The sequence below is a fragment of the Talpa occidentalis genome, unplaced genomic scaffold (assembly GCF_014898055.3).
Source record: "Talpa occidentalis isolate TD23 unplaced genomic scaffold, MPIMG_talOcc4v2.1 talOcc4.16, whole genome shotgun sequence".
Classification (NCBI taxonomy): Eukaryota; Metazoa; Chordata; class Mammalia; order Eulipotyphla; family Talpidae; genus Talpa; species Talpa occidentalis.
In genome coordinates, this window is record NW_023601653.1 from 69,587,240 (window position 1) to 69,605,703 (window position 18,464).

The following is an 18,464-nucleotide window of genomic DNA, read 5'->3' on the forward strand; positions in this document are numbered from 1 at the left end:
AAGGTTTGCAAGTGCAGGGCAATCTCAGTCTGGGGGTTGGCCCTCTCAGGAATCCTAGGACTCGGAAGTCGCACTGGAAAGGTAGGAGCCGGGGGTCAGGCTGCCCTAAGTCTTGGCGAAGGCCTGAGAGGGAAGATAGAGCTTAGAGATGGAGGCCCAAGGAGCAGCTATAAGGGGATTGAGTCTATTTGCATAAGAGAGCAGGTGGCAGAGATTTCCCTGACAAATCACAGACTGGAGCAGCAGCCTCTGGAAGGCCAAGTCTCCTGCCTCCTACCAGGTCGCCATTGCCACACCCACCCCAGAGAGCTGCAGAAATGGGGAAACACTTGACTCGGCTTTGGTGGAGAGATCTTCACATTCTTTATTGACCAGCTGGGGGAGGGCAGTGGGGTTATCCTCCCTTCTCATCCCCATTTCCAGCAGTCAGGTCCACCTGCTGTTTCCTTCCAGGCAGGCATAGTGCAGTCTGTCTGTCCTAGGTCTGGATGGCTACCAATTGGGGTCTGGCCTGGCTCCCCAGGCCTGGGGAGCTCTAGACTAGTATGTGCGGCATCCTCTGAGTCCAGGGCTGCATGGCCTTTGAGATCCCCAAGATGGGGCGGCACAGGGCAGAGTTTGTTGTTCCGCTCCTGCTCTATGGAGGTTTCCCGTGGGCCCTGGCATCCAGGCGGCCCTTCACAAGCCAAGTGGCCATGTCTCCAAAGAGCTGGCTTGGCTTCTCACAGCTCCTCTCGAACCCGAGGCAGCTTCCTAGGCTTGTCTTGTACCTGCTGAAGTCTGAGACTGGGGGGTTCTGGGGAAGGGTCTCTGTTGGGCATTTCTTCCTCTTCCTCCTCTTCCTCTGACTCATGCAGCAGCTTTTTGGCTTCTGTCCACTCCTGCAGGGTGTAGAAGAGAACGCGGCCCAATCCCCTGCCTCTGCTCTGCCCCAAGGATACTCCCTGATCATCTCAGCCCCCACCCTTCACATCAGCCTGCTCACCCTCCCCACCAGGAGAGCCACACCCCTTCCTACCCCCGTGCCCCTCACCTGCTCCCTGTGCTCAGGTGCCCATGTATGCCACAGTGCCAGGGCGCAGCGCCGTCCCCTCGTCACGGCCCACACTCCATGGGGGTTCTCCCCACCCGAGCTGAAGGCCACGAGGCGTCCACAGCGAGGACGAACCCGAGCCTGGGGGGGAGGGCAGGGTCAGCTCCAGGGACAGGCCCTCTGTGAGCTGGGCCCTGACTCCCTGGAGCAGGGCAGAGTAGGAAGGTCAGCTCGCTTGCCCATCACTTCCCACTCCTGAATCCTGGGAGTATCTTGAAGCTAATGGGAAATGGTCTCAACCTGAGCAGCATAAACACTAGACTGAGGCTAGAGAGTTAGACCCCAAGGTGGGGTCCATCGAGGGTTACTATTGGTCCCCCCTTCCCTTATCCACACCCAGACTTTTCCTGTTAGAGCCTTTGCCTCAGGGTGAGAAGTAAGCTGACTGTATGAGTGCAGTCCTGGGTACTGGGGAGATGATCCTGGGGACATATTCCCCCCAAGGAGGGCTTGGATTACAGAGAGCTGGTGGGTAAGCAGAGAGGAAGTCATTGAGGGAGACAGCAACAGACAAGGGAGAATCACAGCCCCTCTCCTTCTACCCAATTTCAGTCCCTGGTTTCTTCCTGGAAATTTCCATGATCCAGAAATGGAGGGAGGGGTAATAACACCACCTAACGCTTATTCACTGTTCCTTAATCGCTGTTCACTACTACCAGGTGCGGGCTTATTCCTTCAGATGCATCATCCAAGTGACCTGCCTGTGAAAGCAGATACTGCTATTTCACCTCCATTTAGGAAACTGAGCCTCAGAAAGGTCAGGAGCCAAAATGTGAACTCAAGGCCCCGCCAAGCTGCCTGGTCTCGCTGTGGTGAGGGAGGGCTACTTCAAGGCCCCACTCACTGGAATAGGGACATGGGGGGCTTTAGGCGGGGAGGCAAAGATTGAAGGCAGGGTCTGGAGGGGCTGCTTAGAGATCTCCTGGGGGGCGAGGGCAGCACATCTCAACCTCTGAGAGCCCGGACAAAGACAAGAGGTGGAGAGGGCTGGGGAGGCCCAGAAAGCAAAAGGTTAAGGTGGCCCCAGCCATTTCCCTACATTTGCCTCTGAGAACCTTCTGTTTTGAATCCTGACCGCACAGCTGGGGTTCCCCCCACCCCACATCCACCCACTCACCGTCACGGTGACAGCATCGGGTTCTGTAAAGAACAGGTCCCCACCCTGGAAGTCTTCATTGAGGTAGAGGAGTCCACTGAGGGGAGGAAGACAGGAGGCCATGAGACCCCAACCCGGGCCCACCTGCCTGGCCCCCAGAGGGCCGCCCACCTGTAATCCCGGTAGGTGTAGGCTGGGGGCTCCGGCCAGCACTCTCCGGTGTCGGGGTCCAGGACACAGTTGTCAGCATGCACTGGGTGACTCAGGTCCATGCGCTGCTCCTGCTCGCCTAGGAAGCACAGGGGCCTGGTGACCCCAGGCCCATCCACCACCACCCATGTCCCACCGCAGCCTGGGCACTATAAGTGGGCAGGGAGTCGGGCCCCCACTTAGGCAGGGGAATCAGCACCATTTTGGAGGCATGGTTTTTTTTTTTTTTTTTTTTTTTTTATTTATTTGTTTGTTTGTTTGTTTGTACATGCACTGGGTACAGTCAGAAGCGCGGGAGGGTGAGAGAATTCACCAGAGCCAGAGCAGGGAGCAGAGCAGGCAGAAGGACCAAAGTACACTGCTGAGGGGAGCAGCAGGCGGCAGGAGAGGTCTGCGCGCCATGTGGGACCCTCCTCCGGTGGCCGGGGAGCAGCCGGGGATCGAACCGGCGCCGCAGAGGCTGCGGGCAGCTTCGCAACCCAGCGCTCAACCTCTGCGCCACCCGGGAGGCCCTCAGCACCATTTTGGAGTGAAGACTGAAACCTACACAGGGTGCTAAGAGTATACAGTGCCCAACAGGGGCCCAAAGTGGGGAGGAGCTGCTAGGGCCCCTCATTACCTTCTATGGCGCTGCGGCACACCAGGTGGGTGAAGGAAAGATGCAGGGGCCGCTCTGGAGAGAAGTAGGCCTGTGTCAAGGTCCGCACACGCTCGCTGGCCTCCAGCAGGAGCTTAGCGGCCTGCCCACGGACAGTCCCAGCCTGGGCCAGCTGCAGGAAGGGAGTGAAAGACCAGAAAGGGGGGAGACGCTGGGAGGGTGATCTCGGAGCTGCCCCACTTCCACCATTCTCCACCCATGGGCCTGGAGTGTCTCAGCAGCCAGCTCTGTCCATCAGCCCAAACTGTCCCTTCTGTTGGCTCCATGACAACAATGCAGGCCCCTGGGTCTGGGAGGACCCCTCCTCAGCCCTGGGTGGAGGACTTGGGCTCTCTCAGTCCCAGGAGAGGCCTCCACAAGAAGCCCAGGCCTGGTGCCCAGCTGCCTGGGCATCTTCTTCAATCCTGGCCTCCAGACCAGGCCTGGGGCCACTTCTCACCTGAGCAGCCTTGAGTACTGTGAGCCCCTCGAAGCGCTCATGGGGAGTGTGCGGGGAGCGCCGGCCACGGTAACCAGACCTGGTTCCAGCCCCAGCAGCATCCTAAGTGGGGAGGGAGTTGACTATGGAGTTGCTGTCCCCAGGTCCAAGGCTGTCACCCACCTCACTGCCTGCTGGGCTACAAGCCCTTGCCTCCGACCTCTCCCCTCCCTGGAAGAGGTGACAAGCAACCAGAGTTCTCTTGTGGCTCATTTTCTTGGGAAAAATGACTTTCCCAGAAAAGGACTATCTTCATGTCTGTATTGTGACTTTCTTTTCTTTTCTTTTCTTTTTTAAAGATTCATGTATTTATGCATACAAGAGGTGGGGTACAAGCCAGAAATGCGAGGGGTGTGTGTGTGTGTGTGAGAGGACTCTCCAGAGACAGAGTGGGGAGCAGAACAGACAGACTGACGAAATACACTGCTGAGGGGAGCAGCGGGCAAGACAGGAGAGGTCTGTGGCACCATGAGGGTTGCTCCCTGGCCAGCTGGGGATTAAACTCGTGCTGCAGAGGCTGCGGATTGCTTCGCAGTGTGGTGCTTAACCCCTTGCACCACCAGGAAGGCCCTGTATTGTGACTTACTGGCAAAGATCTGGAATTGCACACTCTGGAGAACTTCTTACAGTGGTGAGGGATCCTTGAGAGGGTAAGGAGGGCTGGGGAAGGGGGGCAGGAAGGCTTGCATCTCTGTAGAAGCAGGACCCCAACAGGAAGTTCTATAGTCAGTTCCTGGGGGAGGAGGGAGCAGGGGACAGCACTGCAGTGGTGTCACTCCCTCATCTCTCCCCACCTGACATGCTCTCAGAGAAGTGAGAGTCCCCGTTACGTAACCATGTAGGTGACTCTCATCACCTGGGGGTCTCCAGGGATTTGAATGTTCCTCTCCTGACACCTATTCTCTTGTCTGCTTTTTGAAACTCCAGTAAAGTACACTGTTACCTAGTTCCCTCTGCATATAAATCGCATCCTTGAGAGACCACCTAGCCACCCAAACCCTCTAACCTTCAAGTTCAGTATTCATTTATTCTCCAAATTGTATTCAAATTTGTGCTAAGCACCTGTATGTGCCAAGTACAGTTCTAGACACTGGGACATATGGGAAAGTCCCTGCTCTTGTGGGTTTATAGCTTGAGGTATAAACAAACAGACTAGATAAAATCAGATAGTGGTAAGTGTGGTGAAGAAAATGAAAACAGCATTGGGAGTGCCCAGGCAGGGTTTGGGGAAGGCTAATTGACAGGTGACATCTAAATCAAATGTTTAACAGGAGGCCCCTGAATATCCAAGGGAAAAAAATGTTTCACGTAGCAGAAACAGCAGGGGCAAAGGTCTGAGGCCAGAATGACTCCAGTGTGATCAGCAAACAGAAAGAAGACCCTGGACTTGGGCCTCCCTGGTGGCACAGGGGTTAAAGTCTCAGCACTGTCAAGTTATGGCTAGCCACTGCAGCATGAGTTCGATCTCCAGAGGTTTGATCCTTGGCCAGGTAGCTGACCCACATGGTGCAGCAGACCTCTCCCTTCTCACCCGCTGCTCCCCTCAGCAGTGTATTTCAGTAGATCCACCTGTTCTGCTCCCCACTCTGGTGAGTCCTCTCACCCTGTGCACCTCTGACCTACACCCCAGTTCTTGTATGCATAAATAAAAATAAAAATCTTAAAAGAAAAGGCCCTGAATGCCCTTCCTTCATCATCTTCCACACAGATTGAGTCTTTACCTTCTCTGTCTTTGATTTTCTAAGTATTTATCATCTGCCCCCCTCACTTTATTCCCTTTAAATGAAGACCTAACCTAAGGCATTGGCAGTCCAGCATTGCCCCAGAAGTCTCCATTTCTGTTCCTCCCCCATTGTATTCTCCTCACTGCCGCTAGAGGGACTTTCCAGTTCTACAGGATGGTGACTCCAGAACTGCCCTTAGAGGTTGTGCAGGAACACCAAACTCTCCCCCTGACCACAATGTGCAAACAAAGTCCAAGTTCCTTGGCAGGGTACAGAAGGACCTTCACAGTCTCTTGCCCATCCCTATACAGCCTCCGGATAACATACAGCCTGATGACAAATAATGGTGAAGCCAACACTGAGCACTTCTGATATTCTAAGCGTTTTACCACGTCATGATGCTTACAAACCCCACAGCCAAAACACTGCACTTAGCTCCACTTTATAGAGGAGGGAATAGGCTCAGCGTTGTTACGATGCAGTGCCCAAGGTCACACAGGTAATTGCTGGGGCTGGCCCATGCTCTCAACTCCCGGGCTCTACCACGGTGTCCAGAATAGCTCTGTGCTTCTCCCTCGAAGCCTGACTTTTCTCCCCTTCTCTGCCTAGTTAGCTCATCCCTGAGATGGAGCTCAGATGCCACCCCCTCCGGTAAGCCTTCTGTGACTTGGCATTTTGGCGCTTCTATCTGGATGAGTTCGTACTTCTTTTATCAGACTTACCACCCGCTCTAATTACGTGTCTTAGCATCTGATTCCTTCTCTACCCAGGGAGCTCCTGAATGCAGTGTGTGTTCATCTACCCCTCTCTGCACCTAGTCATTTTGGGTGTACACACAACAGGTACTCACGAGTGTGTGTTGCTGTTGAATGAACAGCCTAGAATGAGGATTGATGCTTCCTATCAGGGCAGACTGGGACAGGTAAACATAGATCCTTCCACCCAAACTAGAAGCAGAAGCCACGGGTGGGGAAAGAAGCCTGGCCATCCACTGCGCCATCAGCCAAGTCATAACTAAACTCTGGGCTGACTGAGGAGTCCTCACACCTTTTTTATAGTGTTGTTTATTTTGTTCTTCTCTCAATGACTAACAGAATTCTCTTGGAAAGAACATCTACCCCTTGACGCCTCAGTTGAGAGAATGAGGAAGTTTCCATAACTGTGAAGCAATAGAGAGTCTGAGAGGGCATAAGAGGGACCAGGCCAAGAGCAAGGGGTCAGGCAGTGCAGTTGAGGGCCCCTCCCAGGCTGCCTGTGCCACCTCCTCTCAGGTATTCCTACCTTGGCCAGCTGTAGCAGCATCCCACACTCGGCAGGCGTGAGTAGCCCGTCCAACACTACCCGCTCTGACCCATTCAGCTGTCTCGCGTCCTGGGTCAGGGTCACTCCCTCCAATAGGAGGACATCTGTAGGGAAGGGACAGGGCAGAGGGCCTAAGGATTCCTGAGAGCCACCTCCAGGCCCTCCAGGCTCCTACCTCCTGCTTTCTCAGGAACTTACCCTTCCAGGCGGTGAAAGGCTTGGGCTGTGGAGGCTCATCATCCCAAGGCCTCTTCTCTTGATCCTCTCTCAGGGGTGAGAGACAAGCTCAGTGGTTGCACAGGGCGGTGCAGGCCCATCTTCCCCAGACCCTGCCTCTAGGACCCGCCCCCTTTCCAGTGCAGGCCAGGCCCCTCCTGACACAGGCCATCTCCTACCTGAGCTTCTCTCTAAGTGCCTCAGGGATGAGAGCTGGTGGGGTCCAGGGGTCCTGGGACAGTCAGGAGAAGCAGCATCACCTACCCAGTCCAGCCCCAGCCTCCTGACATCAGACTGCACTACCACATTAAGGTCCTCCTGCTTCTAGAGGTGGGAAAAGCCCCGACTCATTGTCGGGAGCCCTGGGCACTGGGCCAAACTCTGTAATAATAATCCAACAATGACCACTTACAAAGCACTGTGTGCCAGATGGTATTCTAATAGCTTTAGACACGGAAGTGGAATTTATCATTGAAAGTCTACCACAGTCTTAAACAGATAGTATTAATGTGCCCAGTTGCAACTAAGGATTCTGAGACAGAGGTGAAGTGACACGCCCAAGATCACACAGCTAGTGAATGATAGAGTTGGGACTTAAACTTGCTTCGGGGTCCATGCTTGGAACCACTGGTTCTCAATCAGGGTGACTGTGCCGGGGAAGCTGCTTCACCTGCAATGCCTAGGACAGTGCCATCCTCTGTCAATAGTGCCAAGAAGGTGGGGAGCCCCTGCTTTATGCTATAGGACTCGGGATGAATACCTGCTGCCTTCAGTGTCCCTTCTAGCTACAACACAGAGCAAACAAAGCAGCAGCAGCCCAGCTTTCTAGAGTTTGTAGCAAACAGACCAGTGGGCTTGTGCCAGTTTTTTTTTTTTTTTTTTTTTAAAGAGGCATGTATTATTTATTTATTTGTTTGTTTGTTTAGTTTATACATGCACTGGGTACAGTCAGAAGCGCAGGAGGGTGAAATAATTCACCAGAGCCAGAGCGGGGAGCAGAGCAGGCAGAAGGACCGAAGTACACTGCTGAGGGGAGCAGTGGACGGCAGGAGAGGTCTGCGCGCCATGTGGGACCCTCCTCCGGTGGCCGGGGAGCAGCCGGGGATTGAACCGGCGCCGCAGAGGCCGTGGGCAGCTTCGCAACCCAGCGCTCAACCGCTGCGCCACCGGGGAGGCCCGGGCCTGTGCCAGTTTTACAGATAAGGCAACTGAGGCTCAGGCAAGTGAGGGTCCAGACTGTCTGAGAGTAGCACCCAAACCGACACTTCGCCTGCAACACCCCAATGGCGCCCTCGACCACAGGTACCCACCTCTGTCCCTGTGAAGCCTCACAGGTTGTGGAAAAGTTGTGAACTGAAGTAACACAGAAATGTAGGGTACTGCTGTTACTGGGCAGTGGGGGTCCACTGAGGGGGTGGGGGTGGCAAGCAGTGGCTCCCACAAGGACCCTTACTCACTGGGTCATGGAAGCTGGCCCCCAGGTGCTCCATGGCATAGTAGAGCTGCTTCTTCTCTCCCAGAGACCTCAGGATGAAGCGCTGGATATCCTAAGACAAAGTGGACAATCAGGAGAAGGGGGTGACATGGGGCAGGGAAGTTAAGGCTGGAGGAGCGTGGGAGCCCCAAGTTTTAGCATGAAGCCTGCATGCTCCTTAAAGCCTTCACTATGCTCTCATTCAACTTTTCTCCTTCAGCAGCCATGGGGCATCTGGCGGGAGGGAGGATGTATGTGTGTGCATACCGCCTTTTCAGAAGGCGGGGCAGGCAGGGGTGAGGCTAGGGAGAAGGATGGGCTGGGGTTTGGGCTCAGATGTAGAGTCTGCTGTGAGGAGCAGGAGTGGACTTAGAGAGCAGATACTGGACTCGGGCCTTTGATGATCAGAATGCTTGGCCCAGAATAGGGTGTGGGGGGGGGCTCTTGAGGTACTTCTCAGGTTTATTTGCTTGATTTAGAGCTAGGTCACAGGTAAGTGTGGAGGGAGGGATACCTCTCTGGGCCCCAGGTCGGGCCTTGGCTCTCCCAGCTGGGCTTGGTACTGGTTCAGAGCCTTCTTGGCGGCTTCATCATCCGGGTAAAAGAGCAGGACACTCAAGACATTTTCCACAGCCTGGGACAGATTCCCCACTGGAGACAGACATGGAGAACAATGATCAATGGGTGGAGGCAGAGGAAGACAGAGACAGAGCCCCAGAAGGTGATCTCCCTATGCCCACCAACTCCAAAGCCCCATGCCAGCAGGCAGCCATGTTCATCCATTGTTTCTTTCCAAAACTTACTCAAACATACCTCAGCTGTGTGGGTAGAGTTCAAAGCAAGAGAGAAGAAAGAAACAAATAAAGACGGGTGAGAAGCAGCAAAGGTACTGCCCAGGCTGGAGGAGGCCCTTGCAAGAGAGCCTGGCCCAGATGGAGAGGTGCCCGGCCGACTATGAAGGGTCTGAGGAGCAGCAGAGGGAGGAAGAGGAGGAACCCATCTGTGACCCATCTCCTGAGCTGTCCACAGTGGCTCCAAAGGACAGCCAAGTAGTATCCTGAGCGGTGGTCCCCATGGGGCCCTGACCAACAGATGCAGAGACAGAGGGAGGGAAGAAGAGTTGGGGCTCAGGATAGCATCAGAGACAAGCTTTTGCTTTTCCTGTTTCTCATCCCACTAACCCCAAGGCTCACCCTTCTCCAACTCACCCTGTGCATGGGCTTGGTGCAGCCGCCTCAGCTGACTGGGAAGGAAATCGGGGACAGGGAAACTGCGACCAGGTCGCGTGGCTGTGTCCCCCACACAGCGCTGCCGGCACTGTAGGACATGAATCCAGTGCCCTGTGGAGGCCACATGGGCCATTCAGTTCATGCATGCACCTACCCTGGCACCCTAAGGCTCCCCACATTCCCAGTTCCTTACTTGCAATGGCCTCATAGAGGCCTCCTTGACTCCCAGCCCCTTTTTCCTCCTCTTCCTCTCTCTGCTGCTCCTCAGGCCCTTCACAGCTAGCCCGGCAGCTCTCCATCTGGGCCAGGCTCTCCTGCAGGGCCTCCTCCAGTTTGGGCAGTGCCAGTCCTGCTTCCTGGCGCCCCAGTAGCTCCAGTCCAGTGTCATAAGCTGCCTGTTGGGGAAGGAAATGGTCAGTTACCTGAGCTTCTGGAGGAGGGGGTGGCAAACAAGACTGGGAGATAGAAAGATGAATCTCATGTGGGACACAGACTCCAAGTCTCGCTTCACCTTGACACGTGGCAGTTGGGGGAGGTGGACCTCAGAATAACAGCACTTTTGTGAGTCTCAGAAAGGAAACAAAGTCCCAGAGAGGGACTCCCCATCTCTGGTCATGAAGGACAATACCCAGATCAGATGCCTGAGGTATGATGGGCCACAGTCCTGTGAGAGACTGGGGTTAGGACAGGGTCTCACCCAGTATGGGGGTGTCTCCAGGTCCCGGAAGCTCTGGGGCCGAACCCCCGACATCCGTCTGTACTTAGCCATGTCCTCCCGCATCTGCAGGTGTGTTGGGTTTGCTACAAAGAAGGTGTGCGCTGCAGCTACTGCCAGGTCCAACTTCTTCAGCTGAGAAGCAGGAGAAGGGAGTCAATGCTCTGAGGTGGGGATGTCAGACCCATGCCTCCTCACCAGCCTCCCCACTCCACAATCACCCCTGACATACACCCCTGACTCCCGCAGAGCCTTCTGGAAGACACGCCTGTCAGAACCGCCCTCTTCCCAACCACTAGATGCCTGTTTAGAAACTAGTATGTTGGGGTTCTTAGGAGTCTTGCTGCTCAAGAAAAGGGGTCTGAAGACTTTGGAATGGACGGGATCTGGGGCTCAAGCTCAAGAAACACTGGAAGAGATGGCTAAGTGGGGAAGCGGGGAAGAAAAGCAAAACCCGCGAATCTCTAGGACCCGGAGCTGGGGTGTGACCAGCGCCCCTCTCCCAGCCACGTAGGCTGTAGGCAACTACTGTACCAGCCGCTGAGGCCTGTCCACCACCCCCAGCCTCCTGACACCGGCCAGGGGCGCCTCAGCCTCGCCTCCCTCCAATTACCTCCCTTCTACCCCAAGCAAGGCTCACACACTCAAACCCCAACCCCTACTTTGCTGATCCACTACCCCTCCACTTCATTCCTAGAAACAGGAGGCGCTCACCCCAAACTAGGTCTCAGTAAAACCCAGTAAAATGTCCTTCCGTCCATCATGCATTTCCGATCTACTTTTACTCCGCCTCCAGATGCCCCCACCCCCATTTTCACGGAGGGCTGTTTCCAAGCGATCTCAGCGGGTAACCTGATGCGATTTCCACAGGATTTACTCGAAAGAGGGGGTCCGTGGCCCGCCCCCTCCAGGCCCACCCCGAGTCCGGGGCGCTAGCATTCCGCCCTCTGCTGGTGGGCGCCGAGTAGGCCCGCTACGTGGTCGTCGGGGCGGGGAGGGGGTACCCCGGCGACGGCCCCCGCGGCTCCCGCACCTGGTAGTAGGCCCTCTGCAGGTAGTTGTAGGGCTCTCGGCGGCGGAAAGCTTCCCGGAGCGCGCTCCCCACGCGGAGCCGCGCCGCGCCCCCGGGGCCCAGGCTCTGCGCCCCGCACTGGCTCAGGCACTCTGCGCGGCGGAGCGCGGCGCGGAGGAGCAGCGGCTCCCAGGAGCCCCGCGCCGCTCGGGGCTCGGGGCCCGGCTCCAGGGGCGGGGGGAGCGCTTCCCCGGGCTCCGCGGCACAGCGCGCCCCGCAATCCCGCCGAGCGCGGCCCACCGCCGCCTGGCTCCGCAGCGCCTCGCGCAGCAGCGCCACCGCCGGCGCCCAAGCCCCGGCCGCGTAGGCGCGCAGCCCGTCGGCGTAGAGCAAGTCGGGGGGCTGAGGGCGCGCCCCGGGGGACAGCGGGGCCAGGCCGGGGGCTCCGGGGACCCCGGGGGCGGCAGCAGCAGTAGCAGCAGCAGCAGCCGGAGGAGCCGGAGCATGGTGCCAGGGCCCGGGGCCGGCTGCCGAAGGGAAATGCGGGCGCGGAGATGGAGAAGAGAGGGAAGGGGGAGGGACAGGGAGGGGAAAGGAAGGAGAGATGGGGGGGCGGGGGTGAGGAGGGAAGGAGGAATGAGCGGGCAAAGACGGCCGATGGGCCGAGACCCAAGCCTGGGAGAGGCCGATCTGGAAGATGGGGAGCAGTCGGGGCAGCAGGCCGAGAGCGGGGAAGGCAGCCTGGCAGCCCAGTGGGGCAGCGCGGGAGGAGAAACAGCCCGTGGAGAGAGGAGGGGAAAGGGACAAACGGGAGCAGGCCCCCTGCCTTGGATGAAGTGTGGGGAGCCTCTGGGGACCCTGTCTCGCCATCCCTGTAGCCCGAGGGGTGGTGGTAGCTAGTAGCTAGGGGGCTGAGCGCCCCTGCCATTCTCGAGTCCAGGAAAAGGAGCGCAGATGCCTTCCCCACACTCAGCCAGCCTCCCTCCCACACTTTTGGAGAAAGAGCTTTAGAATAGAGAGAGAGGAGGAGGGTAAACTCCAGGCCAGGGACACCAAGTCAGGCCCAAACCCTTTCCTATTCAGATGGAGACGCCTGGACCCTGAACAGATTTGGGGGAAGGAGTAGAGTCAGGGAGGAGGGAAGGGTCACGTTCTCAAACCACCTCCATAAATCTGAACAGAAATCCTTCACATCCAAGGCAGCGAAGTAGAGTGTTTGCCTCGCCTCCCTCCCCGCAGCAGGAGGTGCGCTTAGAAGCCTGTCTGTCTGCTTGTTTGAGTTTGTGTCTTTTCTTGTGTATTTTTGTGCCTCTGACCACAGCCCCCACTCTATTTTATCCTCTGTGAGCTACTTCACTCCTGAGCCTCGGACCACAACCTTTGCTCCCATAGCACATTGGACACAGAGGTTTTGATGGTAACACTTCAGACTTTAATACATTTTGCTAGGGATGATGGATGAGGAGGGCATCTGGTCACTTGCATGGGAGACAGCAGGCTCTGGGGCCCCAGATCCAGCGCCCATGTCCCGGGAGTCTGGAGGCAGCCACCTTAGGCTCAGGGCAGAAGAAGGTGTTCCCTCTCCGGGCCCCATTCTGAGTCCCGCAGGCCCACTTGGGCTCACAGGGTCAGCTGGGGAAAGATGGGGTTGCCTGGTCCCCACGATCCTCCCCAAGCTCTTGCACTCCCCTCACCCCCTGTCAGAGAGCAGCGTCTCCCTGAACTTAGCCCCAAAGGAAGTCCAATGGCTCGGTTATCGGGGGACCCAAGGGAGAGTCGGCGGGGCGAGATTCCCAGTGGCCTAGGCCTGCGAGGAGAGGACCCTGGTGAGGCCGCCGGAGAAGGCAGAGGTGTCTCGTCGATGAAGGTGGTGATCTCCTCCCGGAAGAAGCCAGGACCACGTGGGGGCCCACCACCTGACCCCAGAACCCCACCTTCCAGGAACTGCCGAAGGCTGGTCAACCCACCACCTTCAGCTTCCTCCTCATCCTCCTCATCCTCCAGCCTTTGTCTTGGTCCCAGGTACTCAGGAGGGCCCCCCAGAGCCCGGCTCTGGGCTGGGAGGATCCGGATGTCATCAGAGGATGACCACTTGTGCAGGAAGGAGCCTGGAGCCCGAGGGGTAGAGAAGATGTTGGTCTCATCGTGGGACAGACGTCGAGACAGAGGAACCTGGGGAGAGGAGCAAGTGAGGCCAGAGGTGCTGCAGGGACCCCTCTATCAAGGGGTAGAGGCAGGGACCCAAGTGAGGACTCTGCAAGATGGCTCATCCCCTGGAACTCCTGCAAGACATCCCCCTGGGGGCAAGCTGCTTCTGAGAGGTCTGAACTGAGCCTCTTCTGCCCACCATGCCTTTCTTTTCACCTGCCCTGGAGGTCCAGCTAAGGGAACGGGGGCAGGATGGATGACAGACTGAAGATAAGTGGTGAGGGCATACCCAGGACAGGACGTGTATTCCCTGGCCCCGTACCTGTAAGTAGTGGACCCTCTCAAGAGGAGGAAAGAGCATATGTCTTCCCGGCAGCAGCTTCACCTGGGTGGGGTCCCTGCCTCCTGGTCCCGTGGCCCCATTAGCATCAAATCGAACTTTGCACACTCGGCCATCGGCATAGTCATCACAGCCTCCATCTAGGAAAGAGGCAGACTGGTTGCAGACAAGGACTACCCACCCTCTCTCCACCCCGCCCCCCTTTAAACGCTCCTGGAGAATCCTTCTGTTCCCACTAGTCTGCAAGTTCCAAGAGGAAGGTGAGTGTGGCCAGTGTCTGTTGGGATCAGTGCTGAAGCCCCGGTGCAGACATACTTAAACATGCCTTCCCTCCCGCTGTCACTCTAGCTGGGCATTTCTCTCAGGAAATTTAGCCGCCCTTTAGTTCCACGGCCTTCTTTATGGTTGTGTTAATCTGGGCTGTTTCTCAAGATGGGGGTTTCTAAGGGGAACAGAGGTCCAGGGAAGGGAGGCTTCGGAGGAGCAGGAAGCCATGTTCCAGCGTCAGGGGACTTGATTAGGGGAAGGGGGTGCTGAAGTCAGCCCCCGGGGGGCCCGGGTTGTTCCAGCAGGGGGCACTCCAGGGCAGCCCATCCCCCCACACGGAAGGGGGGTAGAAAGGGCAGAAAAGAGAGCCGAGGCCCAGTAAAGCGAAAGCCTGGTTCCTCCTCTGACCATCGTCATCGCCATCCTCTTCAGACATGATCGCCACACACTGTTCCCACACGGTGCGCACGTCGGCGCGGTAGCGCTCGCAGGACCAGATGAAGGAGGGCAGCAGCAGCGTCTGAGCCATGGAGCACCACAGCACCGCCAGCACCATCCACGGGGGAGCCGAGTCCGACTTAAGGGAGAAGAAGCTCACCACCTGGCGGGAGGATGGGGAAGGCGCCAGGTCAAGCTCCAGAGCTGAGGGGGCCCACTCGACCCCCAGATCCACATCTAGTGCAGCAGGTAGAGCAGGAGTCAGAAAGGGAGGGTCCCAATCACATAGGATCGTGACCGAGGCCAAGTTGAAGCTTGTGATGGGTGAATGCAGGGGACAGGATCCCCTCAGAGGAAGGTCAGAGCAGGGTGCCGGGGACCAAGCCCTGGAGCCTGGAGGAGAGGAGCAGGAGTAGAAAGTTCCTATTTGATAGGTTATTGGAGTGGGGGGTGGTGTCTGGGTACATTAAACAATTTTTTCACAGACGTTAATAGTAATTGTTTTCTCAGACCAAAATTGAGCTGGTAAACCCCTCCGAATGGGAACATTCTACTCCAGAGAGCAGGGGAAACCTATATGGTAGACTTAGGACAGAGAGAAATTCAGGAACAGGGACGAGATGGGAGTAGGGAAAGCTGCGCTGCGGGGTGGGCCCTGTGGTATCTCCACCCAGGCGTGCTTGGACACTGTGTGCATCAGGGAACCAGGGGACGGAGAGTGGATAGGTGGGGGAGGGGGCCAGATGGTGCAGCCCTAGGCTAGAGGACGGAGCTGGAGGATAGGCGGTGGCACTGAAGGATGGATGAAGTGGGAGCTAGACTTGGATTTGGGGGATGGCATAATGGAGGTTGAACCATGGATAACAGAAATGGGGCTCACAAATGGAGCGGGGTGGGTAGAAGACAGGACGATGGTGATGGAGTCGCTGTATGGCTGATGAGTTAGAGGTCAGGTGATCATGCTGGAATTTGGATATCAGTGGAGTACCCCAATCTCACCAAGATGGGCACCCCCGTGAGTGAGTCATAGAGAAAGACGATGGCGCTGACCAAGTTGGTGACCTGCAGGGATGTCTTGGCAGACTCGGAGCCGTCCAGTGAGGACCGCCGCTTCCCTCGGGCATCCTCCACCACGATGGCTGGGACCTCAAAGGCTGGTCGGGTACCCAGGCCCCCTGGCCCACCCCCCTTGGCCCCACCCCCATACCCAGCTCTCTGGGCCTGCCGAGCCCTCTGGGGCCGGGCCCACAGCGTCTGGTAGAAGGTGATGGCCACACAGACCAGCCCCATGACGATACCCCCAAGTAGCAAGAGGCTGAAGCAGACACCGAAGCCGAGGCCGATCTTGGAGACTATGAACTGGCAGCCACGGGCATAGTAGCGTTCGCCATTGTTGTGCCAGCCGATGGAGGGCAGCGTGGAGAGGATGAAGCTGACCATCCAGATTCCCATGACGGCGTGCAGCGCCTGCTTCTTGGCGTTGCTGAGGCGGTAGTTGACGGGCCACCGCACCATCCACATGCGGTGGTAGGAGAGCGAGGCGACAGTGAAGCAGGTGGCCAGGGCCAGCGTGTAGTAGGTGGACACGAAGACCTTGCAAATGCTCTCGTTCCAGTCATAGTCGGAGGAGGCCTGGCGCCGCAGCTGCACCACAGCGAAGGTGGTGAGGGGCACGGCCGCCATGAGGATGTGCGTGCCCGCCAGGAAGCAGAGCAGCAGCTCCAGCGGCTTGTGCTTCTGCTGCTTGGCCGAGATGCTGAGGATGATCCAGGCGTTGGCCAGCAGTGCCAGGAGCCCACAGGCCAGCCAGGACAACGCGTTGGAGCGCAGGGACGCCTCCTCTGCCCCTGTCCCGCCCCGCGCCATCCTCTCCTCAGCCCCCCCCACCCCCCTGGAACTCCTGGGGGTGGGGGCTAGGTCTCACCCAGGAGCCCCGCTCACACACACCCCCATGATGCCCACGACCCCTGCCCTGTAGCGAGGCAGGCCGCCTGTGGGCCTACCCTGCTGCTTAGCTTTGCATGACCGACCCAGCTACGGCAGGACTGAGGGCAGGAGAGGAGACTGAGGGCCAGCGGAGGTCGTCCTCTGCCTCCGGATTGGGCGGGGCCTGTTGTGAAGTAGCCCTTTGGTTGATGGGGAGACAGCTGGCCACTCTCCCAGCTACGACGTGGACTGAGGCGCTCTGGTCCCCATGACCAGACTTTCCCGTATCTTCTTCCTCTGGTTCTTCACCAGCCAGGGATCTTCTGGAGGCCCCAAAGGGCCTGGGGTGAGGCTCAGACACCTGGACAAATTGCAGTGGAGAGAAGAGATGTGGGAGGAGGAGGCAAGGTAGGGGGTAGGCTGGCCTCCAGCGCGCCTTGTGTCCCTGCTTCCCTTGAAATGATAGAAACGACTGGTGATTAGGAAGGAAGCATTGTCCAGCCTTAAACCACAGAACCACTCAAACTCCCCTTTGGAGGGCCCCGCTCCTCCAGACCTCCAGAAAAGATACCTTCATTTCCTGCTCTCCGTCCTTTTTCACTCCTTTATCCTCCTTCTGAAGGAACCTCCTAGATTCCCTGCTCAATCCTTCTCAACCTCTGTCTTCATGTCCCTAAATATCAGTATCTCTTCAGAGACTGGGTACGTACCATTTGTTTCTGAGGGCTCCCGGGATGCTGGGATGTGGTGTGACAGCCCCTTCCCAGCCTTCCAGACTCTGGGGTCCAGGGGCCTCAGTGCTCAGCCCCATTCCCTAAGCCAGTTCCACTGCCCTGGCTCACCGGGGATCAGGGAAGATGGGAGAAAGGAGTCTGGGACCGAAGGGGGGGCTAGGGAACCCGAAGGCGGGGAAACCGCTGACATCAGAAGCATCCAGAAATGGAAAGAGGGGGAACTAGGGGGAAGGAGGAGAGTTTGAGCAGAAAAGAAAGAGGGGGCAAAGTGATAGTATCCTAAAATAGAAGGAGAAGGCCAGAGACCCCTGCAGAGAAGGCTCTGGGGAAGGTGTTGAGGGAGGGAGAGAAGGAGCAGGGAAGAGGGCGGCTGCGAAGAAAAAGTCAAATGTGCAGCCTGGCACTGACCGCCCCCCGCCCTCCCCCCAGCAGACCCTGGTGCTTTCACCCCTGCCCCAGACTCAGGACCCGTAGGCCAGGAAGGAGGGTAGTGATGCTGACTCTAGTGAGCCCTGGGCAGGGAGGGGGTCAGAGGAAATCAGGTGAGACCCTGAGCAGAGTGGAGGCAAGAGGGTGGGCAGAATGGTTTGGGAGGAAAGGGGGGTAAAAATGGAGCAGTGGGAGGGTCTACTCCTATGGGAGACCCTCAGACCCCTGCCCTTCCCTGGAGGTCCTAGTCCACCCCCCACCTTTGTCTTCCCTCGGAGCCCAGTGCACCCCAGTTGCCATGGCAATGGCCAGCCAGAGGGAGGTGGAAGGAATTGGTCAAGAGCACCCCCACACACACTCCCGCCCCTACAGGCTTGGACCCCTTCCCAGCCACCCCCACCCAGCCCCAGCTGGTGGGCTCAGAAAGAGAGAGATGGGGCGTCAGGGAGGGAGGGAGGCAGGAAGGATCTGAAGGACAGGGAGAAGGAGGTGAAGGACAGAGAAAGAGCCGAGGCAGGTGGGAGGGAGGGGTGGGGGAGCCTCCTGGGCGGGCGGGGGTCTCTCTCGCGCCCGTCGGGGTGAAGGGGTAAGGTCAGGCGGCTCCTCCCTCCTGCCACCCACAGGGTGCTCCGGGGCAGACACAGCAGGTGGCCGGGGAGGAGGGGCCGGCCGGCGCGGAGAGGAGCAGCCCGGGGGGAGGCAGGGGGCGTGGAGGGAGGGTCCGCGGCGGGGACAGGGCTGGGGTCGTCTTACCTCTGGCTGCGCCCCGCACTGCCATGGAGACCGCACTCCCAACGCGGCTGCCCGGGCTCCCGCCGCCCGCCGGCTCCGGCTCGCCCGCCCTCCTCCTCCCTCCTCCCGCCTCCTCCTCCCTCCGGTCCTCCCCCCTCGGTCCCAGCCTCCCCGGCTCAGCCCGCCGCTCACTCCCGCGCTGCCCCCCTAGGTCCCTCCGAGCCCCTCTCTCCCAGAGCCATC

General features: G+C 58.0%; 3 protein-coding genes across 3 annotated transcripts in view; all 3 read right to left on the reverse strand.

The window, feature by feature from the left end:
- Positions 1-287: 287 nt before the first annotated feature.
- P3H3 (prolyl 3-hydroxylase 3) lies at positions 288-11,757 on the reverse strand. Its single transcript, XM_037514440.2, is given in 16 exon segments — positions 288-881; positions 1,034-1,174; positions 2,211-2,286; positions 2,361-2,478; positions 3,019-3,169; positions 3,497-3,598; positions 6,541-6,665; positions 6,760-6,827; positions 6,957-7,009; positions 8,235-8,324; positions 8,766-8,902; positions 9,460-9,591; positions 9,674-9,875; positions 10,178-10,330; positions 11,229-11,644; positions 11,647-11,757. Coding segments are annotated over 16 exon segments (2,190 nt in total). The 5' UTR covers positions 11,714-11,757; the 3' UTR covers positions 288-722.
- Positions 11,758-12,472: 715 nt separating this feature from the next.
- GPR162 (G protein-coupled receptor 162) lies at positions 12,473-16,268 on the reverse strand. Its single transcript, XM_037514441.2, has 4 exons — positions 15,400-16,268; positions 14,371-14,563; positions 13,678-13,835; positions 12,473-13,379 (listed from the first exon to the last, which is right to left on the reverse strand). The coding sequence occupies exons 1-4, from the start codon at positions 16,264-16,266 to the stop codon at positions 12,828-12,830; spliced, it is 1,770 nt and encodes a 589-aa protein (XP_037370338.1). The 5' UTR covers positions 16,267-16,268; the 3' UTR covers positions 12,473-12,827.
- A 286-nt stretch (positions 16,269-16,554) lies between these two features.
- Positions 16,555-18,464, reverse strand: part of CD4 (CD4 molecule) — a 116,944-nt gene continuing 115,034 nt past the window's right edge. The window contains exon 10 of the mRNA XM_054696479.1: positions 16,555-16,687. Within this exon, the coding sequence (XP_054552454.1) occupies positions 16,564-16,687 (124 nt within the window). The 3' untranslated portion in view covers positions 16,555-16,563. The remainder of the gene's footprint in view (positions 16,688-18,464) is intronic.